At 43.3% G+C, this 27520-nt stretch overlaps 3 protein-coding genes across 3 annotated transcripts; 2 read left to right on the top strand and 1 right to left on the bottom strand.

The window, feature by feature from the left end:
• Positions 1-192: 192 nt before the first annotated feature.
• dmgdh (dimethylglycine dehydrogenase) lies at positions 193-14780 on the bottom strand. Its single transcript, XM_079178639.1, has 16 exons — positions 14618-14780; positions 14136-14304; positions 12460-12558; positions 12200-12364; positions 10948-11152; positions 6760-7008; positions 6477-6675; positions 6231-6400; positions 5985-6138; positions 4532-4697; positions 4310-4440; positions 2665-2882; positions 2026-2183; positions 1496-1555; positions 1237-1371; positions 193-1138 (listed from the first exon to the last, which is right to left on the bottom strand). Exons 1-16 carry the CDS (start codon positions 14737-14739, stop codon positions 926-928), a joined length of 2613 nt encoding a protein of 870 aa, XP_079034765.1. The 5' UTR covers positions 14740-14780; the 3' UTR covers positions 193-925.
• A 4383-nt stretch (positions 14781-19163) lies between these two features.
• On the top strand, positions 19164-23016 carry LOC306710853 (betaine--homocysteine S-methyltransferase 1). Its single transcript, XM_079179563.1, has 8 exons — positions 19164-19302; positions 19510-19642; positions 19723-19835; positions 20060-20251; positions 20923-21070; positions 21937-22119; positions 22204-22432; positions 22522-23016. Exons 1-8 carry the CDS (start codon positions 19204-19206, stop codon positions 22700-22702), a joined length of 1278 nt encoding a protein of 425 aa, XP_079035689.1. The 5' UTR covers positions 19164-19203; the 3' UTR covers positions 22703-23016.
• Positions 23017-23390: 374 nt separating this feature from the next.
• Positions 23391-26834, top strand: LOC306710793 (betaine--homocysteine S-methyltransferase 1-like). The gene is made up of 8 exons (XM_079179485.1): positions 23391-23512; positions 23720-23852; positions 23933-24045; positions 24182-24373; positions 24769-24916; positions 25892-26074; positions 26159-26387; positions 26477-26834. The coding sequence occupies exons 1-8, from the start codon at positions 23492-23494 to the stop codon at positions 26664-26666; spliced, it is 1209 nt and encodes a 402-aa protein (XP_079035611.1). The 5' UTR covers positions 23391-23491; the 3' UTR covers positions 26667-26834.
• Positions 26835-27520: the final 686 nt, after the last annotated feature.

Here is a 27520-nt window from a genome sequence, read left to right as displayed (position 1 = left end):
TATGTGCTTGTATGTATTTTATGAAATGATATATCATGGTATTCTTTGATTTCTATTATACAGTATATACTTCATAATATTACTGTACAGTGGATGTACTGTATACAACATATAGTATACAAACATGATAAACTATACAGTAGTATACAAGCAGGGGCCACTGTAGCATGGATACTTTGCACAAGTGGTCTTACTATTGAATGTATTCAGTCGGGTGAATTAGGAAAAATAGGCTTTTGACAAAAAGGCATTTTGAAATAAAAGCTATAATGAAATAAAAGTCTTACAAAACTCTAGAAAATGAAAGACTTGCACACTAAGGAAGAGGGAAAGTAGTTAAGACACAAAAACACCTGATACAAGACATTGAGTGCTTTGATTTAATTATCACGGTATTAATATAAACCAGTTTAATTACATATTCGTAAAACAAAGAACAGATTTATAAAACAATCTTTGTACAAGTTGGCGAGACTTCTGTTTCTGTTGGTTATTGTCGTTTGTATACTTTGTTACATTTATCACTAAATGCTCATAAGACTATTACAAATGCAGCTTTTTCCTTTTTTCCCTTCAACCCTTCCAGTTGAAATTTCAAGAATTCAAGCATCCTTCACAAAACGTTTGACTTGTAAAACAATAACATCCATTCAGAGAATTACAAAAAAGTAAATTACTCACGCAGAACTTTAAGACATTTCGGTGCAGGAACATGAAACATGTTTATTTCCCTGTTGCTCAAAAAACACATTCATGAATCACACTCGCAATCTGTTTTCAACTTCCCCCTCGTGAAGAGACAAAACAGGAACTAGAAGTTGTGAGGTGGCCACAAACAGTCCAGTACATGGATATAAGACTCTCGTTGATATATCACAATAAAATCTTTTTTTCATTAGCGTGTGAGGATCTGATCGAGGACATCTTATGACTTTCCCTTTGCTTTCTTCTGCAGCCGGGTCCGCGTGGGTTCGGTGAGGACTAAGGGCTCCTGGATGACCATGGCGCGGTATTTCCTCCCCAGCAGCTCCACCATCACCTTCTGGCCCACCGAGCACAGCTCCGGAGGCAGGTAGGCGAACGCCAGGCTCTGCTGGCTGCTGTAGCTGTAGGCTCCGGACGTCGTGTTGCCGACCACCTGACGAGGGAAGACACGCCGCGCTCATGTGAGAAATAACCACAAAACAACCACGGGAAAAAAAACTGCCTCACTGGGCGACTTCCGCCGTTGCTGACCTTGCCGTTGTGCCAGATGGTCTCGTTGCCTTCGGGGTCGATATCGTCCGTTTCCAGACTGATGTAGGAGAGCTTCCTCTTCAGGCCCTTGGCTTTGATCTCCTGAACGGCGGCTTTGCCAATGAAGTCAGCGGGCTGGACGAACACAGAAAACAGTGTTATTCAGAATTTATTCCTGGTTATAGAGGAAATAGATCGTAAAAACGTGTTAATGTATGTTTAAAAAAAATGCACAATTACTAATGAGATAGATGGTAACCTTGTTCAATTTGATGAAATAATCCAATCCGGCCTCCAGAGGATTTGTGTCACAGTTCATCTGTAAAGATCGACAGATGTCAAAAGTCATAACCTTAAAAAGGATAGTTCACAATTTCTTGCCAAGAGTTAGATCAAAAGATTAGATATCACTCTCATGCCTGCACGGTAAATATGTAGAGACAGCCGGCAGCCAGTTAGCTTAGCTTAGCATAATGACTGGAAACAGAGGGAAACAGATAGCCTAGCTCTTTTAAAGTTAACAAAATCTGCGTACCAGCACCTTCAAAGCTCACTGATGAACATGTTGTATCTTGTTTGTTCAACCAGAAGAAAAGTTGTGATGTACTCTCTCTTACTTGTCCTCCTGTGTGTGTGTGTGTGTGTGTGTGTGTGTGTGTGTGTGTGTGTGTGTGTGTGTGTGTGTGTGTGTGTGTGTGTGTGTGTGTGTGTGTGTGTGTGTGTGTGTGTGTGTGTGTGTGTGTGTGTGTGTGTGTGTGTGTGTGTGTGTGTGTGTGTGTGTGTGTGTACCTCGGCTCCCCAGCCTCTGAAGCCCTTTTCCAGTCTGAGGGAGGACATGGCGTACACGCCGAAATTGTCGATGCCCTCATCTTTTCCTTCTTTCATCATGGCCTGGTACACAGTCGCCATGTTCTTCTGCTCGATGTACAGCTCCCACCCGAGCTCACCTGAACACACACACGAACACACACACACACACACACACACACACGTTTAGTATCACTGACCAGTATGTCAAGACGGTTGCACGGCCGTCAACTGGGCAGCGGCCTTTAGCAGTCTTTAGTTTGTGTAGTTTACAAGTACCTGAACAGTTGATTATTGAAGCAGTTGCAGATTATTTATCTGCCGATCGAATCAATTAATCGACTTGTTTTTTCAGCTATGCAAAAATAAAAGATCCACTAATTGAGAATTATGAAATAATTCAGTAACTTAAGTGCACAAAAACAAAGTTTCTCATAATTTTAACTTTGTAAAACCAAATTTTAGTCAACATCTCATAATATCATCATTTATTTCAGAATTTGAACATCATAATTTTAATTTAATATCTCATTATTTAAGCATAGTTAGTCATTTGTTTAAAAAAATAAACAGAAAAGTACTTAAAGCAAACAGGAAGTAACTTCACAAAGTGTGCAGTACCTGTGTAGGAGATCCTGATGGCCCGGACGGGAACGCCGGCCAACTGGATGGACTTGCAGTGGAGAAACTTGAACCCGGCGTCGCTCAAATCCTCATCCGTCAGCTTCTGAAGAACTTTGCGGGAGTTTGGTCCCGCGATGCCCAACACGCCGATATCTTCTGTTACGTTTCTGATGTCCACGTCATACCCTCCGTTTGCAGCTTCGTCCTCTATCCACCTGAAGAAAGTTCAAACACAGAGAAAACTTTCAGCAGGCAAATTTCGTATCAGTCCTGCTTCTCTGCATGTTGAACAAACGCATTAATACGGGTTAAAGGTTGGAGTTTTAAAGACAGGGCAAAAATGATTTTAAATGATTTTAAAAGTCCAGTGTGTAGGATTTGGCGCCATCTAGCAGTGCAAATGATTTTTGTGTGATTTGACATATTGTCACAAAGCCATTTGTGTGAAAAGCCTCACAGGATGATGTGATCTGGCTGAACTCTCCATCTGTAGTCTTCACCAGCAGAGGTCGCTACACAGCATGAAACGTGTGTCGTTGGTTAGAGAGAACGTTTTAATGTCACACTGCCTTCTGATTGGAGCAAATTGAGGGGAGTTGTGTTGACAGCTGCTGAAAGGTTTTAGGTTTCTGCCTAATAAAACAGACTGTGTGAGAGTTTTCTTCAGCACAGCTTGGGGCTCAGCTCTGGCCAGGGTGTGAGAACTAACATCATGTAGTTGGTGTTCTCTGCAGTGTGTGTGTGTGTGTGTGTGGGTGTGTTTGTGTGTGTGTGGGGCTCTGGTTTGCTGCTAAGATGCATGAGTGTAGTTTTTTCAAAAAGCGTGTCTCAATGCTTTTGAGTACTAAAACTACAATTCATAGGGTTGCAAAGTGGAAGGAGCTATTATTTAACTTTTTTTAATTATGTTTTTTAATTGAATGGATGTGCACTGGGGGCATTTTTAAAAGCATATGACAATAAATTCCTTGAGTCCTATTTGAGGCGTTCCTGGTAGCAGAAGTAAATGCTTCATTCATTTTCTCCATAAACAATAATATGCGACTGAGTGGAAAAAAATATCTGGTTCTTTGATAAAAACTGGGAGCAACCTGTCAATCAATGTGTAGCCCCGCCCTAAAGCATCCCCTGCTTTATGGTCTGTTTGACTCTAAATGGACCATCATTTACTAAATGAACATCATGCTGTATTGAAGAAGACTTGAAACTAGAGATTGAGACCATAAACTCATGTTTACAATGTTTACTGAGGTAATAAATCAAGAGAGAAGTAGAGTCATTTTCTCATAGACTTCTATGCAACCAGAGGAGTCGCCCCCTGGTGGACATTAGAGAGAATGCAGCTTTAAGACGCTTCTGCATTGGCGTGGAGGTTGCTGCCTGATTTGGACCCAAAATTACTGACAAAACATGATCCCTTAGTAAAAAAATGTGTCTGTACACAGGACTTTCCCGTATAATGTAACAGATTGGGGAAAATGCTTCTAGAACCAGCTGCTGCACTCTATGGCTGTTATGAAAACATCCCATTATTATCTATAACCTTTATGCTGTGCTTGCCTCATTGTTTAGGCAGGATGAAACTACCAAGCTAGCTACTGTTAGCCTGATTAAGCGGAGTGAGATGAAGCACAGTTTTCACCTGAGGTCATGCCCCTCTGACCCCGAGCCTGTGATGAGCAGGAACTCTCCTGGTGCCAGCTGGGTGATGGTGACCTCAGCGAACACTCTTCCGGTGGGTGTCAACATGTGGCTGATATTAGTCAGGCCCACCTACAGACACAGAGGATAATGAGTCGGAGAGAGGCGGCGTGCACTTCAAACAGGCTCACACGGGTGTTAATAAAGCACGCATGTGCTCTACCTTGGGCATGGTGTTGGCAAACAGGCGGTCCAGCAGCTTGTGAGAGTCCTTCCCCTCCACGATGTACTTGGCAAAAGGCGTCAGGTCGATCACGCCCACCTTCTCCATCACCAGCTTGCACTCTCTGCCAACTGGTCCGAACCAGTTGGTGCGTCGGAAACTGGGCCTGAGCACAGCACAAACATCTCTTTATAATCGCTCGTTATAATGAATACAAACCTCTATTTGTTCTTGTTGAGACTATTATGGTATATTAACAAAACTCATGAGTCGACAGCCATGCTAGCATCCCTGTAAGAGCTAAATGCTAATGTCAGCATAATAACATACTCAACGTTTAGCAGGTAGAATGTTCACCATCTTAGTTTAGCGTAATAGCGTGCTAACCAATTAGCACAAAAAGCAAAGTCATTTGCATGTATTTTGTCATAAACCAAAGTATTAAACATGTTTACAATGATGGTGGCTCCAGATGAAAAGTCACAGGATCACCAAAATTAGTATGATTCATCCTCTAAAAACATCAATGTCTGCATAAAATGTTGCGTCAATTGCAGAAAAAGAAAGTTACGACTTTGGCTTTAACATTTGTTCAAAGATAAACCTCCATGTCACAGATATGAGCCACGTATGCAGCTATTGAGACGGCAAAATGGTTTGGCAAGACTCTAGAGAAATGTCTAACAGTGTGGTTTTTAAATCATTGTTATGTCACATATTCTGAAGCTGAGATCCTGCTCATGGTGACAGTTGTGTCAAATGCAGCTATTGACAGTTATCTGCATGTGTTGTTTGAACGTTAGCAGCTGTTCTGTTCTTTCACAGTGTGGTGTCTAAATATCTAAATGGTTCTCTTGTGCTGCAGCTTAAGAGTCAGATGATGTGTGTGGTGAGTTCATCTTGCACTAAACCGAACGTGGGAACGTGTGTTTGGGCCGTGTGCCACGAACATTGTGTCTTCAAAACGTATATTCAGAGGAACATGCATCTCCAGCAGAAACCATAAGAGCGTCTTTCTTTATGCATTGCTGTATACTCAGAGTCGTGGCTAAATTCTTCTTCTTTCTCCACAATGATAAGAGGGAAATGTAAAAGTGAGGCGGTGTCTCCGGTGCAGGAATGTGTGATTGATGGTTAATTAAAAGGGTTGCAAGAGCGGTTAGCAATAACAATAAAAAGGAGTTACGAAACAAAAGCTCAAACAACAGGAACATTTGTTCCATTTGAAGAATTTAAAAGGAAATGAAATGTGTTTATCCGCCGTTATACAGCCGTTCCTTTGACCACGAAATATATCCGATCAGGCAGGTCGCATTGAAGTGTGGACACAGCTGAGTGCCAAAGTCACATTAAAAAGATAAGTGTAACCACGGCCAAACACATTGTTAGAGATTTTTAAAGAACGTACATTAAAGTCATATTTCAGATGAGCTCTGCTCACTAGATGCCTTACTTGTATCCGATGTCATCTCCAGGTTTGTAGAACCAGTGCGGTTGTTCCCAGCCGGCGTGGAGGCCCATGGACGCTTTGTCCTTCAGCAGCTCGTAAACGCCACTTTTTCGGCAGGTTGGTCGACCGGCGAATCGCTCCTCCTTCGGGTAGCCAACTGGCGAGACCGACAAGAGTGACGAGTTACCGTTTAGCGACGGTGAAAAGAGAAGGTTTCGTCCGATGAACGCGCGATCGTCTTGTTCTTACCCACATTGTTGAAGCCGTAAGATTCTCGAGCTTTGGCGCACAGGAAAGACTCGTCCGACCATTTGCCGTAGCGGTTGGGGTCGCATTCAATCAGGTCGTAAGGAGGCTCCCCATTCCTGATCCAGTCACTCAGGAACTTACCGATCCCGCCGGCATGGATGACTCCATACCTGAAAACAGTCCAAAGCTTTGAGCATTATGAATCAGCCCCTCATCTGCTAACCAATCCCCATCCCCAACACTTACCCGAAGCCAATGGCAGTCCAGTAGTTGCGAACTCCTTGGTGTGGTCCGACCATGGGCAGCAGGTCAGGGGTGTACGTGATCGGTCCAGACACTATGTTGATGATGTCAGCCTTCTTCAGCACGGGGACCATCTCCATGGCCATCTCAACGTGCTCCATTATCCTGTCAAGGTCCGACTCAAACAGCTCCTTACCGAAACCTGCAGCAGCCACACAGAGGCACAGATAGTTAGCTAAAAGAAATAGAAAAAAATGGAGGACAGACGGACAGATGGCGGACAGACCTGGGGGCACTCCGTCTCTGACCCAGGAGTCCTGCAGCACCATCTTCTCCATCTTCTCATACGGGCCGAACAGCAGGCCGTCTCTTTCCTGACGCAGGTAGTAAGAGCCCTCCAGGTCCCTGATGACGGCCAGCTCCTTCTTCAGAGCCTTCACCTCCGGAACCGTTGCCGTCACGATGTACTGGTGGTGCACCGGGATGGTGGGGTGTTCGAACCCAATCATCTTGCCCACCTCCCGGGCCCAGAAACCTTTAAAAAAACCACAGGGATGGTATTAAATCAACTAACAAGATTAAGTCGGCTCTGCTTTGTGGGCTGCATTTGAATTAGTTAGAACGGATAGCTTAGCTTAGCATAAAGACAGGAAACAGCTAGCCTTGCTCCGTCCACAGGTAACAACCTGCAGCTCTAGATCTCATTAATGAACACATTCTCTCATTCCTGTCTTGTTTTGCAATCAGGACAAAAACTGAACTGTTTTTATACGCAGTTTCGTGCCGGAGGCGCCCCACCTAGAAATGTACACATTAAACACAAGACATCGGCACATGCATTTACTTGTGGACGGAGCTACGCTGGCTGTTTTCCTCCTGCTTCCAGTCTTTATTCGAAGCTACGCTAACTAGCTGCTGGCTTTAGTTTCATATTCAACAGACAGATAGATATATCAGTGGTGTCAATCTTCTCATCTAACTCTTAGCAAGAAATATTCTCAACTGCCTCCACTGTACCAGACTTTTGGCGACTTGGCAGTGCTGGTACAGTATGTTCTTTACTGCCTCAGAGGTTTTATTGAACCGTGAATAAAGACTTTATGACTCCTGGTGGACCCACAAAGTTTGACGAATGAATCGGTTTGTATGTAAGAAGTTACGTCCTCTGCAGAAAAAGTTAAATGTACAGCACACCTGATCAGCTCAATCAGCACATTCTGCTGCATTGACGTAGACGAACTGTCTGTGAGAACACGGATATCATTGTTTCATAGCAGCAGTTTTATAGCAGCAGTTTAGCCTCAGGGGTTTACAGTCATTTACATTATGTAACAGCAGTTTTTCAGCAGACACGAAGGGAGCAAGAGAACAATTTGCATGTTATGCCCGCTCTGCAAAATCAGGCCAGGGGCATAAAATGTCCCCTTTCTCACTTCCTAGCCCCCTACTTCCCTTGCTTGGACCACACTCATCTTCGTACTTGGCCTAAATTTTGATCTGAACTACACACCTGTGCAGCTTTTTGACCGCATCTCGCATGGTTGTGACGCTGTCGCTGTGACAAAATCTATCCACAGAGAGAGACAGACAGAAATAATAACACCTGGCAAAGTACTAAAAGCCTCCTCTGTGGTGGTTCCTGATACAACAGCTGTCTCCAGCACCCACATTGTGCCATGATGACACACACACACACACACACACAAAGGTGAAAACAGTACGAGCGTTGCAGCTGTCTGTCTCTCATCAGCTGGTTCATACCAAACACAACAAATGTGCCTCGTTGTGACCAAGTTGCAACCTCTGTTGCTGAGCGAGTGAGATGTGCCAAAAACTGCAGTTCCTCAAATGGCCACTTGAGGCTCCAGAAGCGAGTCGATCCCCATAGACCTCCATGTTAAAATGTCAAACTTTACAGCAGAAATAAGCATGTTTGCAGCCCGGTACAAATAAAGTTTTGGTCTCTAAAGCTAATTTCCCCGTTTATGACGACTGTACGGGGGTCATTTTTTTATGTAACTCACCCGTTTTAATTCTATTAAGGCTTAAAGTTAAGCAGGGACCTGGCCGCTTTGAGTGACAGGTCGGCGTCGTCTCAGGTCCCTACTGCTAGCTGTGTCCTCTAGTGCGTACTCCTGTGTCGTCACTCCCACTTTGAGCTTCCTTTTGGCTCCTCAGAAACTTGTGGGCGACGTCTCTGATGCTACGTCAATATGATTCAGTCAGTGATTGGGAAATGTGAACCAAACAAAGATCAATGTGGGCTTTGTGTCTTGAGACCTGTTAAAGTGAAATTAACATCCACTTCAATTCCATTATATTTCAAAGGGGGTGAATTTGTTTAATTGCATGTACATCTGCAACATTTACTCTTTATATTCTGCACGTGCACCACATGTGAACTCTTTCTCATGGTGAGGGATGGGGTTGGGGGGGGGGCATGCACACAAAATCCAGATAACGTCCCGGGCAGGTTATGCAAGAGCTGTGCTGCAGAGGACCGTGTTTACCAGACGCCTGCACACAGGGCCGATTCACTGGGTTACCCAGGAGTAGTGATGAACGGAGTCAACAAGCTCGCCAAAATAAAACGTCCTTTGAAACAAGTCCCACTATGTCCACGCTGCTGAACTATTTGTGTTTCTCTATTCATGAATATAAAAAACGTATAATAATCAGGTCAGAAGGTCGCAGGCTAAATAACATGTGGAAATATTGTGAAGACACTTCACAAATTTGATAAAATAGAAATTACAATTTGATTAAAAAAATATATATCCACATAGTTACAGTGAGCTGTAAATCTAGTTAGCAAGCCTGCAGAGAAGTTTAAACAGTTTAAAAGTAATGCATTAATGCTTTTAATAGCTGATATTCCAAGTGGGAGCATGTATAAAAAAAAAGAAATACTAGAACAATAAACTTTTATGCAAATAAACAGTGTTATAACAACATCTAGTGGAAATCACTGGGTTTAAGCCTGTTATTGATTGATATATTTTGCAGGTTTAAAAGTGTAACTTACTCAAAACAATGCTGACATGTTGAAACTGATGCAATGGGGTCACATTCTAGGGAACCTTTGACCTTAATTTAGGCTCTTAATGTCCAACTGGGAGGCGGGAGTACTGCGCTTCAGACTGCTCCACAGTTTAAGTGAACAGAGTTTGTGAAAAATAAAAATGCTGGCTGGACAAAAGAGGTGGTTAAGGTTCTGCACAAGGCTCTGTGAGGAATGGGAGGAATAAAGTATGTAAGAAAGAGCAGAGAGAAGCTTTAACCAAGGATAGTTGGTGTTATGCAAGCTCAACAAAACAGCTGCTTGTGGGTAATGGGTTTTAAACAATGACATGAGCACAATGGTTCCTGCTGTCTCTTGGTGATAGCGTTCTTTCTTGCTATGTTGGATTAATTACGGGGGTTATTTCTGCCACCAGAACAAACCCCACATACAAAAGGGCAGTAAGTACTTTCAAAAGCCTCCAGTGACCCATTTAATACCAGTAATTAAATTGTTAAAGCACAGACAGGTGTGATATCTATCAGTTTGACATTTCAGTCCCTGGATGCAAAAAGCAAGAAAATGCTTGAAAAAGGAAAAAAAAAACAATTCTGTCGGGAGGTGTGCAAGTGCTGCTGCTTCAGGATTGGATGAAACTGTTGGCCTGTTTGGATTGGCTGTCGGAGGCGGTGAAGGCAAAACGCCAGCAGGATCCGAAACATTACTGGCTTCAACCAAGAGGACAGAATGTGCAAATTCAAGGCAGGAAATATAACAAGACGTTACGTATGAGCTGTATACATAGCGGTGTGGTGGAGTGCTCTGGAACATTATGTTTTACCATGAATACAAATCCACATTCTGATCCATGGCTTTAACAGTGTTGTTAAGTGATGAACTGCAGTTGCTAATTGTTTTTTTTTAGACAAATTTAAGACGGCTGTTACTGCAGAGAAAAGGTGACCAAGGATGAAACATGCATGATCTATATATATATATTTCTAGATGTTACACAATCTCTTCGATGACACATTGAAGCAAATTCCTGTAAGTTGCCAGATAACCAAAACGACAACAGCAGGGATGAAAGGAGTCCTTGCCAACAAAATCCCCCCAGAACTGGTATGACCCAGTTCAAGCCAACGTCTAAATTACTCTGAACTCTGCAAGCAGTGGTCAGTGTGGGCAAAGTTCTCCTGCTGTACAGTGTGCACAGATAACATAGAGCAGCGACTATGTATTCCCACATGTTAGCGTGGGTCTTATCCTAAATTTGAAATGCCTCGTGAAACACCTCCAAGACCCAAACCTTAGTGTACGGACTGCAGTAAATATGAGCCTCTAGTTGTTGCATGTCTGGAGAAAAAAACATTTTGTAACTAAAAGCTGACTTTGATGCAAAAAAAGACATTTAAGGCCTGATTTTGCACGAAAGACCAGAGCAGAACCCATCGACCTTTTGATCTCTCTGACCTGTTGCATTGACGATGCGATTGGCGCGGATGGTCCCGTGAGGAGTCTGGACGTCCCACTTGCCGTCGGCGGTCGGGTTGAGGGCGGTGACGGGGGCTGGGTTGTAGATCTGGGCGCCGTGCATGCGAGCGCCGGCAGCCAGGGCCATGGTCAGAGAGTAAGGGTCAATGTGGCCGTCTCCTGGGGTGTACAGACCGGCCAACACCTAAAAACAAAGAGAAACTTTAATGTAACAACAAATATTCATTCATAATACTGAGATAGTGATTATTTATCATCCTTTTTGCTTTTATTCGTTGATTATACACACTTGCACCGACGTCCGCTGATCAAACATGTCTTAAATTCTTGAGGATGCACTATTCATCACTATAATACTCATTATACTAAAATGGTCCCGACATCATAGCAGCAAATTTCCTCTTCTTTTTATGGTTTATTTAACCAAAGGGGTGTATCCACATGTGAGCATGAATGTCCTAAGCAGATTTCATGTCAGTCTGACTATTATTAGATGATTTAAAAGAGTTTTTTGTGTGTAAAATGTTGACGTTTTGGCCACATGTCCATTTGTCCTCGTGGTGGTGTCAGACAAAAGAACAGGGGCTCACTTAAAAGGCTCAGAGGGAATAATCTTTTGGGGATAATGAATATTTACAGCAAAAGTCCTGTCCCATCCATCCATCCATCCCCCAGTATGAGCTGGAAAATGTTGCGGGCGAGAGGGAAGTCTGGGTCAGCCTGCTTGGCCTGCTGCCACCGCGACCCGACCCCGGATAAGCGGAGGAAAATGGATGGATGGATGGATTTGAAGACATTTTTGTGTGTGAAAAGTTGACATTTTGGATGATGATGAAGATGATGCAAATATCCAAAATAGAAAGGGCTCTTCTTCAGAGCTCTGTGCTGGTAGATTTCATCCCAATTTTTAGATTTGGACCACTCTTGTGCACAAAGACTGATTTTGCTCTTGTGGTGGTGCCAGACAAAAGAACAGGGGCTCACGAAAATCACAGGGAATAACCTTCCGGGTATCATATAGCAAAATTCATGTCGACCTGCCAAATATTTGTTAATTTGGGAAATTTCATGGAAAATTCCTGTGCACAAAAGATTCGTGATGCTGCCAGACAAAAGGCCATTATGTGATAGTTGTACTATGGTGTGGTGCATGAGCATTATATCATTAATCCACCGGAATCAAGTTCACTATAAGGTGAAATACACTAATATTTCCATGGTTCTCACAGACCTTGTCTATATTGAGGAGAGGGAAAAGTTCGTGGACTTTCTCCGGTCCGATGAAGTACTGTTCAGTCACATTCCAGTGTGTGCGCGTCATCTGGTACTTCATCTCGTCCACTCGAGCCGCCGAAGAAGCGATACGGACGCTGCCGGGCTGATGAAGGCCCACCGCCTGCAGACGAAACGACAATACAAACGACATGTGAGCACACAGACAAAACCTCGTCAACACAATCAAAGTTAGGAAAGGTGAGCGAGACGCCTCACCTGTCCAGTTTCAGCCTCCAGGCGCTCGTATAATTTCATGCTGTCATAGTGGACTTTTTTCAGGTTGATGCCTGGATGGTAATATGTTGTCAAACCAGCCTGAAATACAAAACAAACCAGGATAAGAAAATACATCCACGACGACACAGCACTCACCGATGCATTAACTGATGTTAACACAACACTGACGACATGTTATATGTTTGCAAACAGTTGCTTCTTTAGACATCTAGCAAGACACAGAGCAACATCATCACTCACATGGATTCATATTTGTGTCCAATATTCACTTTCTTTTATCTCTGTTTTGGTCTCCACCACCTCCTTAGACAAATATCTGGCTCTTTAGCAGCTAAATGCTTCACTATCTTCACTACCTGGTCGCTATAACTCTCTCTGACTGTCGTTTGGTGATCAACAAGTGGCGTACAGTCAGGTTTAGGAGCTAACAAAGCTAATGAGAGCTGTGGGAGTGAACCGAAACAGTGACGTTTTGTGCCGCTAGAACCAAAACAATGAGCTCAAAGATGCTAAAACATCACCATCAGCAACCTCTTTTCTCATTAGATACATTGTTAATACAAAAATATTGATTATAGCAGCTTTAATACTCTGTCCAAGCGTTTTGATACCACTCTAAACTTTTCCAAACAAAACAGGTTTTGACAGGTTCCTCACAACCTTTAAACTGACTATAACTCATAAAATGAGTTGCCTGTCACTCACACAAATGCATGCTGGGATAGGCTCCCGCCCCCACAGACGAACAGAGTAACATAGTAAGAGTAAGTTCCCCTGTTCAACATGTCAAACGTGTATTAATAGCATCGCAGTGAAGTGAATGAGCGGCAGTGGGTCAAGGCCTCAGATGCCTTGAAAGCTTCCAGCAGCTGCCGTCCAACACAAATGTCAGTCGACCTCTTCAGTAAATGAGGCTGTCGAGGAAGAACGCTCTCCATACTTGTGCTGTTAGCATTAGACGCTCGGTGGTCAGTTGGAATATGATTCAGGGGACTGATATTCATTTTCCTTATAATTATGAAGAAAATGCCCAGTTATTAATAAAATGAATCCAAGAGGAGACTTTGTGAATCTGTCAAAAGATGATTAGGAAAAAAAAGTGCAAATTTAGAGGGAAAAAAAAGGTGAAACGATTCGTAAGTTAAGTAATTTTTTAAGCAAAAATGCCAAATATTCCCTAGTTCCAGCCCCTAAATTGGGAGGATTTTGCTGCAACTATCAGTCAATTAATCAAAATATATGTATGAGGATTTGCTGCTTTTCTTTGCTTTAAATGACACTAAAGAAAATATTGTTTCGTTTTGGACTCTTTGGTCACTTTGGCCTCACTTTTATGGACAAAATTTACAATCCAAAAAATGAAGTGCAGATTATTTGAAAATGAGTTGCGGTCCTGGTTTCATGTGAATGGATTAAGTAAACTTGAGTAAATTGTGACGGGCATTATTGATTATTTTCTGACATTGTATTGAGGAAAAATAATAAATATTGACAGTAATGTTAGTTGTAAACCAAAATGAAAATGTGTCAAAACATGTAGTGTGACAATGTGCTCGTGCTGTGAGACACAGATCACATTGGTCTTCCAAGAAAAGCTTATTTTCCTTCATATGTCCTTCACATTCACTGGATTAGATAAACTTTGGTGGACGTACAGCGTGCCAGGTGGACCCAGCCGTCAGATCAGACTTCTCCAGTAGCACCACATCCTTCACGCCACCTTTGGCCAGGTGATACGCCACGCTGACCCCCACACATCCCCCGCCTATGATGACAGTGTCAGCGGTGTCCTTCCACCTCTTCCTCAGAGCTGAAGATGCATTACTGAAAGACAGAGACATTCCAGGAGAATCATTGCAGCTTTACAACATGCACCTCGTTTACAATGTTGTCCTTACTGCAAACAGAGCTGACATATTGAAGTCACCACCATGTGTGTGACACGATGCACCAAATCTGCTTTACCATTTCGGCTTTAAAAGTTGTGTGAATCGACCGGCTGTGCAGCTTTACGCGCATTTTACGCACATTTTACGCACGACACGTTCAGCATGGCTATTTGATACAGTAATTGATAATACACGTGTTAAATGAAGTGTCCAGCAGCGCACATGTGAAGAAGGCTGCACCATCTCACCTCTCCTCAGCTTGTTTTCTTGAGGTGCAGCAGATGGTCCTTAAAGGAAGCAGAGCTCTCCCTCGACACGCGGCTAAATCTCTCCGCAACTGACAGTTGATTAGGTTTAATATACGCGACATAACTGAGGTAATATTTTTGTATTTAAACTATACATGCAACTTCACATATAACCAGCCCCCCCTCCTCTCTCTCTCTCACTGGACCCCCTTCACCGTCGTGTGTGGTTACAGATATCCCACTTTTGCACTGACAGCCGTGTTGGCACGCCCACAGGTCGAGGACCAAGTCAGGACGAAACATTACCCGGAACAACCCTCACGCGCGTTAACACTTTGAGTGCCAACAAACCCAAACGTAGGTGACAGAGATCCGAATATATGTGAATGATTTTAATGTATTTATTTTTTTTCTTTCAGTCATGCTACCAGGTGTAATGTTTATTGTGTTTCAGATTCAAAATTAGAAATGTCACTTGAGTACTTAAGTATTAGCAGCAAAATGTACTTCAAGTATCAGTAAAAGTATGGTTTCATAGTCAAATTATGATAAAATTAATTAATAGGATTAAGAAAGGAGAAGAACTAATTTGTGGCGATTCAGACTTTTCTCTTCTCCTCTTCTTGCCTTTTTTCGTAAAATGTTTGATAATTTTCCCTCTTTGGGCCACGAACATTTACTGAACAATGAAACATGTGATACGTCTGATGGGAAATGTCCATAGGTATAGAATATTCTTATTCTATTTATGTGGAAATGTCTCTTTGATGGAAGTGCTAACATCTCATACATATCTGAAAACTTGATAAAGAGACCCGTTGGGTGACGTCACGCGAGGGGAACATGAATGTTGGACTAAACGTCAGTACTGTCAAAAGAAAATTCAGAGGATCACCAAAGTCATGAGGATTCATCCTCTGAGAAACATGAACATATGTACCAAAATTCACACCAATATATCCAGTCGTTGATGAGATATTTCAGTGGGAAACCTGTAAAAACAATCACCAGCCAAATTTCTCATACCTAAATTATGAAGCATGTATTGGTATTCTTGCATAGAACCGAGTTAATGCAACGGTGCAGACGAATAACACTGAACTGTTTCCAGGAAAGGCTTTGCTCTAGTTATTTGTGTCTGGGTTATGTAACTTGTCATAAGAGTAGAGCTCTGTTAGATAGAGTCTGACCGATCCGTACGGACACGTTGATCTCTGAGTGGTCCTTGAGCCTTTTATTGCAACACAGCTTCCTTCAACCCACCTGGAACCGCTGCAACAGGTTTGAACCGGACGTTTATCTTCACAGCTGCTTTAAATAAACACCAAAACGCAGAAGCAAATGTATGTATGGACCAATTTAAAATGATGTGAACATGTGCACAGTTTATTGAACAGTATTGGGTGGATTTTCAAGCAAACTTGGAGTTAACAAGTTAGTAAGTGTTTCAGCAAACATGGTGCAGCAGACTTCACCACATCAAGTTACACAACAGCACGTGGTCCATACAGGCTGCCACTATCGCTGGTGGGACGGCAACATGCTGGACTGTTTGCTTAAAGCTTGTCCCAATGCAAAGCCTCTTCTTCTATGTTTGTATTTTGTTAATATTTTTTACCTGTAAGGTTTACTTTTAAGGTTTTTATTTTTTTTGGCACGCTAGCGACATGACTCCAGGGGCAGCAACGTCTTTCTGTTGGATGGTTCACCACTTTGGTCCACAACTACTGATTGTTGTGAACTTTTCTGTACACATTCAAACCGTTTCAACTCCCAACCAGGCGGCAACCTTCTGTTCAAACAAGTGAAGCCAATGCTGAGGAATCCTTAAACGTGCATTCTCTCTACTGGCCAGCAGGGGGCGACTGCTCTGCTTGTAAAAAAGAAGTCTGGTTGAATAGAAGTCAATGAGAAAATGACTCTACTTCTTTGGGCTGTTAGCATGCTAACATTTGCTAATTAAAAGTACAACTGAGGCTGAAGGAAATGTTAAAATGTTCAATTAAAGCTGCATTCTCTCTAATGTCCACCAGGGGGCGACTCCTCTGGTTGTATAGAAGTCTATGAGAAAATGACTCTACTTCTCTCTTGATTTATTACCTCAGTAAACATTGTAAACATGAGTTAGTGAGGTGAGGTGTGGTTTTGTTACCTAAACTTAAATTTCTGTGAAGTTTATTTTGAAAGGACACTAAGCCGTCACGGCACGTTTAAACGCTCGAGGGGTACCTAGTGCCTCGATCTCCGATCTCCAGGAGGCACTGACCAAGTGGCGGTATTTGATACATTCATGATCCCCTGAGGATGAATCCTAATGAATTTGGTGATCCCCTGACTTTTCCTCTAACTCCACCAACAGGCCAAATATTTCACATGCAGTCAAGTATCTCTTCTTCTACAAATGTTTTGATTAATGACATTCATGTTCCCCTGAGGGTGAACTGTAATGATTCTAATGACGCCTCACTTTACCTCTTTTTGCAGCGTTTCTGTACTTGCTTGTGTCTTCTCACTTTGCAGCATTTCTTTGTTTATTCAGGGAACTTTCAGTGAGGAGGAAGCCTCACTTTTGAACAAACTCCCTGATCACATTGTGGAAGCTGCCAAGTACACCCACAGCCTGATCTGCTGGAGCGGTTAATGTGGCGTAATGTCTTCTTAAGCTGCACGCTGAGCTCTCAGGACCACTGTACAAAAAATGAGCTGGACGAGACATGCTAGCCTGGATTATTAAGATATTTCAACCCTCTCGACATGGGAGATATAAACTAGAACATCTGCAACAAATCTGTACATCATGTACTGTCTCAGCATGTATCATGTTATATCACACATAGCGTTAGATATAAAGGGATACAGGGTATAGAGGAGCGCCACGAGTACACACATTTGAGGTACTTGCGCTTGAATATTAACATTTTATGAAACTTTATACTTTTCCTCCACTACATGTAAATATTGTCCGTTTTACTGCCCTACATTTATCTGACAGCTTTAGTTACTTTCTTTAGATTACACTTTTTCATCCAGTTTGTTCTTTTTAGAGAGGCGTGGTTCTCACAGGACAGAGACACACATATGATGATCTTATAGAATATGATGCATTGATGCAGATTAAACTAATAACAGGATATAAAGGAGTTCACATGCAACACACACATGAATGCAGCAGGAACATTAATCCAGAAACATCAGATAGTAAAACACTGACAGAGAACATTTTACTGCACAATGAGTACTTTTAGTGTAAATACATTTTGCTGATACATACTTTTACTTAAGCAAGGGTTTTGAATGTAGCACAAGTACTCGGAGTATTTCCACAGTGTTGTATTAGTACTTTTACTTAGTTTTGTCCGTCCTGTCGTCTCTGCTCCCCCCTCAGTCTAACGAACCCACCGGCTGTCTGGACTCTGTTGTGTTAATCTTGGCTGGATTGCCAGACGGCGTCATCGCCATCTGATAGTGTGTCTGTGCTGTAAACAATAACTTGTGTTTCTATACTTTTTAATGTAGTTTTGGCCTCCAAGGATTCATTTTAGGTACGATATTGCAAACACGGTAATAAAATGAAAATGAACATTTGCAGCCGTGAACAATTTCTGTGTCCTTTCACACACATTGCTGCATCTACAGTCTAACTAACTGAACGCTATTTTCCTCTAAATGTGTATAAATACAAGAACTAAAAACATGATGAATCGACTTTTAACCGAATGAGAAAAGGAAGAAAAGATGATTCAAACTGGTGCTAATGAATTCATGACCAATTTGAAAGTTTCACATATCATCCCCCGTATAGACTCAGGACAGCATTCAGGGTGATGCTACCAGAAGATTAAAGATCATCAGAATAATAATAATAATGTTTTTATCAAACAAAGTTTAATTATCTCATTAGAAACATGACATCTACACCTTCTCCCTCATTAAAAATAATCCACCATTTATTAAACTAAAATGTATGTTGCATCAAAAGTTGAACTGCTGCACACAAAATGTTCACTCAAGTCTATTCTCAGTGTTTGTGCACTCTTGGCTTCCACTTTCTTCTTTTTTTCACCACGATGGGCTCCGAGCTGTTTGGGAAGCCACAGAATCCTGCTCACACGGCGCTGTGCTTAAACAAAGAGAAGCCAGATGAATGTGAAAACAGCCTCTAGTGTCAAACTCTGCACAAACATCTTTCTGCACAGACGCGCTCAAACATCCGAGTGAAAAAAAATATTTGGAATGGAGGGCGACTTTAAATTAAAGATAAAAATCATGCCAAACCAATCAGGTTGTCGTCCTCCTACAAGCTTTATCACATCACTGCTAAAGTATTGCACAAAGGGCACATACTGTATATCAGGGCTTGTAAAACTGCATCTCTGGTGCACCACATGTTAGTTAAACCTGACTGCACTTTAGTTTGCATGGGTCAATATCACAAAATATCAGCAGAGCACGAGTCTCGTGAACAATAGGTTGTCTTATGCAAAGCTGCCAAAAGAAAAAAGAAAAAAGAAAAAGAAAAGATGAGCTGTCCAAGAGAAAGGCGGTTCCTAAGTGACATCATGCACCGGGCCCTCCTTGGATTATAAATGCAGCGTGGCTCTCTGCACAAGCTCTTTCCGAACTCTGCAGCTGAGAAGAACGGGCCGGTCACTGCTGCAATAATCATGGCACCAGGAGCAAAGAAGGTGAGCAAATACGATGCGACAATACGTGTCATTGTGTTTATTTAACTTGTTGCATGGTTGAAGTTTTGACGCCTCGGAACTCAGATTCGGGTTTTGTGCGCGCGGTTTTTTTCTGTGCAAAGGGAAGTGGTTCTGCACACAGCCAACCGAAGATGGTTAAGTGTAACACACTTGTGCATTTCTGTGCACGCGTTTGTTTTCACGCAGGGTATTTTGGCGTGTCTGGACGCAGGAGAGATCATCATCGGGGACGGAGGCTTCGTCTTCGCCCTTGAGAAGAGAGGTTATGTCAAGGCAGGACCGTGGACCCCCGAGGCTGCAGCCGAGCACCCGGAAGCAGGTACTTCTCGTTTTTTTACGACCTTTCCTAACCTGTGCATCCAGTTGCACATGCTGAATGAAGCCCTGCTGGTTTTTCAGTGCGGCAGCTGCACAGGGAGTTCCTGAGAGCAGGCTCCAATGTCATGCAGACGTTCACTTTCTACGCAAGCGACGATAAACTGGAGAACAGGGGCCACACTCAGCGCTTCACTGTGAGTAGAGATCTGATCTGTGTGACTGCAGCTGCTCCGAGGACTCACCTCGAGTCCCGAGGAGGAGGAGGAGGAGGAGGAGGAGGAGGAGGAGGAGGAGGCAGCTCGGCAGCAGAGCTGGCATCAAAGCAAAACCTCCTGCAGCAAAGAACAGAAACAAGAACTTTGTATTCTCTTGACCTGAGGAGATGCATTTTCATTAGTGGTTTTATTTGCATCTGCAGGGGCAGCAAATCAACGAGGCAGCTTGTGACCTGGCCAGGGAGGTGGCTAATGAAGGTGATGCTCTGGTAGCAGGAGGAGTCTCTCAGACCCCCGCTTACCTCAGCTGCAAGAGCGAGGTTGATGTCAAGGCCATCTTTAAGAAACAGACCGACGTCTTCGTCCAGAAAAACGTGGACTTCTTGATCGCAGAGGTATGTGGTGAGCTAGGAATGAGAGCAAATGTCTGGAAAAATTACTGTAGTAATGTACTCTCATAAAGCTTTAGTAAAGGTCAAAAAACACTGGACCCTTCACTTCCCATAATGCAACTGGTAACAGTTTCATTCCATCATCTCTGCCTCATCATCAGGTTTATGTTGCTGTGGAGAAAGTCCAGAGCCACACATGATAAAACAGAACTCCCGTGTAGAGAATACTGCCATTTGTATTTCTTAAAATCCGTAGAGTCCGTAGAGTCAATGACATCAAACCCCACAGGCAGCTACAATAACCCAGCAATCAGCCATCGTTGCTCCACAGTATATTTAAATCTTCACGTCGGTGTTCTCCGATAACTGCATTCATTCACTGCCTCAATGCCAGCATGCTGCTGCTCACTGCTCCTCGTTGCGGTGGCATCTATTTAAACCTGGATTAACGAGGTGCATGTCTTTGGCAGAAAGAAGCCGCTGACTCAACATGAACTCACTTTGAGTTGATGTGGAGAACTTGTTGGCAGGAAGTTTACACATGCAGCTGTTGCAGAGAGAAATGTTTTAGCTCTCTTTTTGGTATCTTCCATTTATCTTTAGCGCTATTTTAAACTTCTGAATTAAGATGGTCAATAATAAGTCGATGTTCTTGATGCTTGATTTGCTTGCAGTACTTCGAGCACGTGGAAGAGGCCGAGTGGGCCGTGCAGGTTCTGAAGAGCACCGGGAAGGCCGTGGCTGCTACTCTGTGCATCGGACCTGAGGGAGACCTGAACAAAGTCAGCCCCGGAGACTGTGCCGTCAGGCTCGTCAAGGCCGGTAGGACTGGGCTTTAAGACCTCATGTTCCACAATAGAGGGCTGCAGGAATGCGTCCTAAAATGCATAAATGAGTATTTTTTTTTTACTTTTTGTTTAGATGCCTGAAATAGTTTGTGGTTAACGCAAGCTTGAGAGATTTAAAAGTTTTGTTGTTAAATGTAGAATAAGTCCGTAAATGAACCATTTGTGAATTTTAAAGCTTTTAAGTGTCTTAAAAAAGCTAACAAGTGGCTCAATGAGACGTCATCACGCCAACAAGCCTTGTTGTGTTTGTACTAATGTGACCGTGGTGTGGTTCCTTTTTATGGCATAACTTTGGCTTTTTACTTCAATAATCCAATAGAAGAAACTCTTTGGCTTTTAGTTTATGGAACCAGTGCGACGCCAACTTCCTGTTGGCCCGTAAAAATCCATCATCCCTGCAGCACTCGATGGGTTCGTGTTTTTGCCGCCATGTTAATATCAATAAGGACAGACTAGACATCAGAAACACACATCACCAGCCATACTGAATTTGTCTACGCTCATTTAGCTAAACATTACAAAAAACATAACATGGAAGGTTACAATGAAAATATCTGTTTTTAAAATGAAATGATCTGTTCAATGCTTTAAAGAGGATGTAATATGCAAATGTTCAGTTTAAATAATAAATGCAGATTTTGATTAATTGAACAGTCTAGTATAACATCTTTTCAAACTATAGTTGAAGTCGGTGTTTAAAGGATTAAAAACGATTTGACTTTGCCGCCATCTAGTGGACGTATAACAGCATGGCAGACTAAAGCGCACACTGCTACAGAGAGCAACAGAAAAGATGCTCTATTTCTCACCTGGATTGTCCTTTTTGTTTCCTCTCCGTAGGAGCTGATATTGTGGGCGTCAACTGCCACTTTGACCCGGAGACCTGTGTGAAGACTGTGAAGATGATGAAGGAGGGAGTGGAGAAAGCCGGGCTGAAGGCTCACTACATGTGCCAGCCGCTGGCTTACCACACTCCTGACTGCAACTGCCAGGGTTTCATTGACCTGCCCGAGTTCCCTTTCGGTACGTGTACACACTCACAAAACTGCTGCTTCTCAACGTCTCAATCCAAACTAAAATAATGTAGAACCGTGTTTTCTCCCACAGGTCTGGAGCCGAGGATCCTGACCAGATGGGACATGCAGAAATACGCCCGGGAAGCGTACACTGCTGGTATCCGCTACATCGGGGGCTGCTGTGGGTTCGAGCCCTATCACATCCGTGCCGTGGCTGAGGAGCTGGCACCTGAGAGGGGCTTCCTGCCTGCTGGATCTGAGAAGCACGGCAACTGGGGCAGTGGTCTGGAGATGCACACGAAGCCTTGGGTCAGAGCCAGGTACTGGAGAGACTTCTTTCTTTTTAACCTCACGGCTTCTCTCAAAATCCCTCCAGTCTGGTTGAAGTTAAAGGTTTTCCTCTCCGCAGGGCCCGCCGTGACTACTGGGAGAAGCTGAAGCCCGCGTCCGGCCGTCCCTTGTGCCCCGCGATGGCCACGCCCGATAGTTGGGGGGTCACCAAAGGTCACGCTGACCTGATGCAGCAGAAGGAGGCCACCTCCCAGGAGCAGCTGAAGGCTCTCTTTGACAAGGCCAACAAAAAACAGTGAAGACGAGAGAAGGCGTATTCACGCAGTCCCTGAAGTTTACATACCAAAAAGATCGGAGAGTTCTTTCTATCTTTTTAGCACCTTTTTCACTGTATGTAGAAGACTGGCGTCATATAGTAGAACTTTAAATTAGCTTTCCAGTTTAAAGCGAGAATCAGTGCCTGTTAAGAAATATCACAACTGTTAATTACTGCAAAATCATAAAAGCAGCCACCGTGCACACACTTAAAGTAATGCCTTAACACTCCAAATGTGCCTAATGTGTTCTTACAAAATAATTGAATGATTTGTATCAATAAATGTATAATTGAACAAAATCAGCATGTGTGAGTTCTGTTTTGTTTTTTGACTGGATGGCTTCAAAGAAGTGGAAAACGGTTTCAACTGAATCTGAGTTTTTATGATATCCAAGTTGTGGTTTATAGACGCAGTGGTGGAAAGTAACGAAGTACTGAGCTATATCGTGCCTTTTGTGATTGACATTAATTCACACCTGAAGTAACTCAATTTAAAGCTGCAGGGCATGGACGGTAAATTCTTTATTTAAAGATTTTTTTATTTAATGTACGTAGAGCACCGAGACTCATGAACTATAGTTTGTCTTATGCAAACTTGCCAAAAGAAAGCAAAAAAAGATGAGCTGTGCAAGAGAAAGGCGGTTCCTAAGTGACATCATGCACCGGGCCCTACTTGGATTATAAATGCAGCGTGGATCTCTGCACAAGCTCTTACCGAACTCAGAGGGACTCTGCAGCTGAGAAGAACGGGCCGGTCACTGCTGCAATAATCATGGCACCAGGAGCAAAGAAGGTGAGCAAATACGATGCGACAATACGTGTCATTGTGTTTATTTAACTTGTTGCATGGTTGAAGTTTTGACGCCTCGGAACTCAGATTCGGGTTGTGTGCGCGCAGTTTTTTTCTGTGCAAAGGGAAGTGGTTCTGCACACAGCCAACCGAAGATGGTTAAGTGTAACACACTTGTGCATTTCTGTGCACGCGTTTGTTTTCACGCAGGGTATTTTGGCGTGTCTGGACGCAGGAGAGATCATCATCGGGGACGGAGGCTTCGTCTTCGCCCTTGAGAAGAGAGGTTATGTCAAGGCAGGACCGTGGACCCCCGAGGCTGCAGCCGAGCACCCAGAAGCAGGTACTTCTCGTTTTTTTACGACTTGTCCAAACCTGTGCATCCAGTTGCACATGCTGAATGAAGCCCTGTTGGTTTTTCAGTGCGGCAGCTGCACAGGGAGTTCCTGAGAGCAGGCTCCAATGTCATGCAGACGTTCACTTTCTACGCAAGCGACGATAAACTGGAGAACAGGGGCCACACTCAGCGCTTCACTGTGAGTAGAGCTCTGATCTGTGCGACTGCAGCTGCTCCGAGGCCTCGTGAAGCCAACTACCTGCAGCATGAAACACGGACTTGACGCCATTTGTGTTCAGTGTTGTTTTTTTTTTTTTATCTCTTTTGATCTTCAGGCGCAGCAAATCAACGAGGCAGCTTGTGACCTGGCCAGGGAGGTGGCTGATGAAGGTGATGCTCTGGTGGCGGGAGGAGTCTCTCAGACCCCCGCTTACCTCAGCTGCAAGAGGGAAGATGAGATCAAGGCCCTCTTCAAGAAACAGACCGATGTCTTTGTCAAGAAAAATGTGGACTTCTTGATTGCAGAGGTGGCCTTTATAGCAACAACGGATAATTTAGCAATTTAGTATTCCATGTGATGAGGAAGTTTCTGACGTACTTTGTAAAGACAGCTGCAGTAAGCTAAGTAAGTAAGTAAATAGTATATGTAATTTGGAAGGTAGGGACAGTTTCAGGTGATTGTACACTATTTAAAACACAATAATGAATATTATAGTTAATTTCTGCCAATAAAACCCCTTAAATCCTACACACTGTTCCTCTAAGAGCCACTAAAGATATTACACAAATGTTTTCACAGTAGTACTTCACATGACTAGTAAACCAACCTTTCATGTTTAATTAAAATCATCGGTATGACCCCTCAGGTAACCGAGGAACAATCTTTCACGTTGATATTTTTGAAATAAACTTTCATTCTCAGTTGTTCGCATACGTGGAAGAGGCTGAGTGGGCCGTGCAGGTCCTGAAGAGCACCGGGAAGCCCGTGGCTGTAACAATGTGCATCGGGCCTGAGGGGGACCTGAGCGGAGTCGGCCCCGGAGACTGTGCCGTCAGACTCGTCAAAGCCGGTATGACAACATCTCTAATCCATACTGTGTGTGTGGGTGTGCCCAGCCTCTCAACGGTCACATCACGATGCCAAGAAAAAACAAAGCTTAGGTCTGATGAGTCAGTCGGTTAATCAGCAGATGTGGCAGATGCCTGATGAGATAAGAGGTCTCATGAAACAAAATGAAAGCCACAGCAGAATTTGAAACTTTTCAACTTTTAGCAGTTATGCACAGATTTTGGGGACGTCTGTTCAAATGACACTTGACCAGTTTATTAAGTACAATGCAGTCTATTAAAAGAGTCCTGCAGTAAACTCTCCCTTCATGAAGCTTTTAATATATTCAGATTCTGTTGAAACAGGTGTTGATTCAACTGTATGATCATTTTAGAGACTGTAGTTTGTGGTGCTGTTGAACTGTAATGCTTTACACAGAGAGGTATTTCTGTTATTTAGCCTACCTAGATCTATGCACTATGGAGGCTGACATGTACTGGCTTTTACTCCCTTAGTGTGGATACAGATTTAAAAAACTTCAATAACATCCTTCCCCACATCTTCAGAATCAGGTTTATATGATTTCCCTTCCTTGTTGGTCACAACGATCACAATAAACATAGTGAGGGAAAATAAAAAGAAACAAATGCTACAGGTCAAGAATCTGTAACATAGAAATCTGTAAAATACATTAGTTTTATGTTTGAAAATGAAGAGGATGGAATGTGCAAATGTTCACTGCATAAAGAACATATGGAATGAAGGTTTGGATAAATGCAACGCAGTCTAATTTAACATATTTTCAACCTGCATGCAGCCAGTTTGTGCAGGTCGATGCCAAGCTCAGGTCCCCACTGGTGATGGGGAGAAGTGAAATTATTTGACTTTGGTGCCATCTAGTGGAAGTATAACACTGTGGCGGATTAAAGCCCACACTGCTACAGAGAGCAACACAAACAATCTCACCTGGATTGTCATTTTTGTTTCCACTCCGTAGGAGCTGATATTGTGGGCGTCAACTGCCACTTTGACCCGGAGACCTGTGTGAAGACTGTGAAGATGATGAAGGAGGGAGTGGAGAAAGCCGGGCTGAAGGCTCACTACATGTGCCAGCCGCTGGCTTACCACACTCCTGACTGCAACTGCCAGGGTTTCATTGACCTGCCCGAGTTCCCTTTCAGTACGTGTACACACACACAAAACTGCTGCTTCTCAACATCTCAATCCAAACTAAAATAATGTAGAACCGTGTTTTCTCCCACAGGTCTGGAGCCGAGGATCCTGACCAGATGGGACATGCAGAAATATGCCCGGGAAGCGTACACTGCTGGTATCCGCTACATCGGGGGCTGCTGTGGGTTCGAGCCCTATCACATCCGTGCCGTGGCTGAGGAGCTGGCACCTGAGAGGGGCTTCCTGCCTGCTGGATCTGAGAAGCACGGCAACTGGGGCAGTGGTCTGGAGATGCACACGAAGCCTTGGGTCAGAGCCAGGTACTGGAGAGACTTCTTTCTTTTTAACCTCACGGCTTCTCTCAAAATCCCTCCAGTCTGGTTGAAGTTAAAGGTTTTCCTCTCCGCAGGGCCCGCCGTGACTACTGGGAGAAGCTGAAGCCCGCGTCCGGCCGTCCCTTGTGCCCCGCGATGGCCACGCCCGATAGTTGGGGGGTCACCAAAGGTCACGCTGACCTGATGCAGCAGAAGGAGGCCACCTCCCAGGAGCAGCTGAAGGCTCTCTTTGACAAGGCCAACAAAAACAGATTGAATTGCTAAAGTTCTTTCTGCCTTTTTTAAAATCATTTAACTATGTAGAATACTGATATCATATTCTGCACAACTGCGAGTTACTGTAGCTGCTAAAAACAAAGCAGCAGCTGTGATTGCACCTAAAGTAATACCTAATGTCAGAAATAAACTTCTAAATGAACAAAATCAGCATGCGTGAGCCAGGATTTGTCTGTGTTGGATAGAAAGTAATTGTACTTCAACGTGTCAGTCCTGGAGGTCAGAGTGGTTTTCATGCATCGGTCCATTCTAGCTAATATTTAGAAAGCTCCGTGGTGTCAAAAACATGCAAATGATAGCAGCGTTACTCTCTCTGGATAGTAAGAACAATACAAAGCTGCTGCTGCTGCCATCTAGTGATGAAAACACAAAGAATAATAGGAGAAACTAAACTGTTTTTCATCAACATGTTCTCTACAGACATTGGTAAGTGCTCCTATTTTTAAACCAGAGAACATTTAACAAAGGTGTGTGTGTGTGTGTGTGTGTGTTAAACTGGATGTCCAAAGGGAGTTGTGATTTCCTGTGTTTGTCTGCACAGTGATGTGGAAATGTTAGGATGTGGTCTTACATGTTGTACTGACATACGAGTGTGCTGACTAACCATCCTCAGGGAATCATGCACGGCTCTGCAGACATAATACGTCTGGAGGAAACAGCAGCTTTTCTGATTTATCCTACTTTGTAAAAAATACAAATATCATGTCAGGACCAACCTATGAGAGTAGAATATGTCAGGGGTTAAAAGGTCAACATTACATCAAAGAAGAAATATAAATGAATGAATAAAACAAAGCCAACGTTCCAGACACTGTCATTTCTCTGCTCCGAGGTCGGGTGAG

This window comes from Pholis gunnellus (genome assembly GCF_910591455.1).
Source record: "Pholis gunnellus genome assembly, chromosome: 18".
NCBI lineage: Eukaryota > Metazoa > Chordata > Actinopteri > Perciformes > Pholidae > Pholis > Pholis gunnellus.
This window is presented reverse-complemented; position numbering and strand designations above follow the sequence as displayed.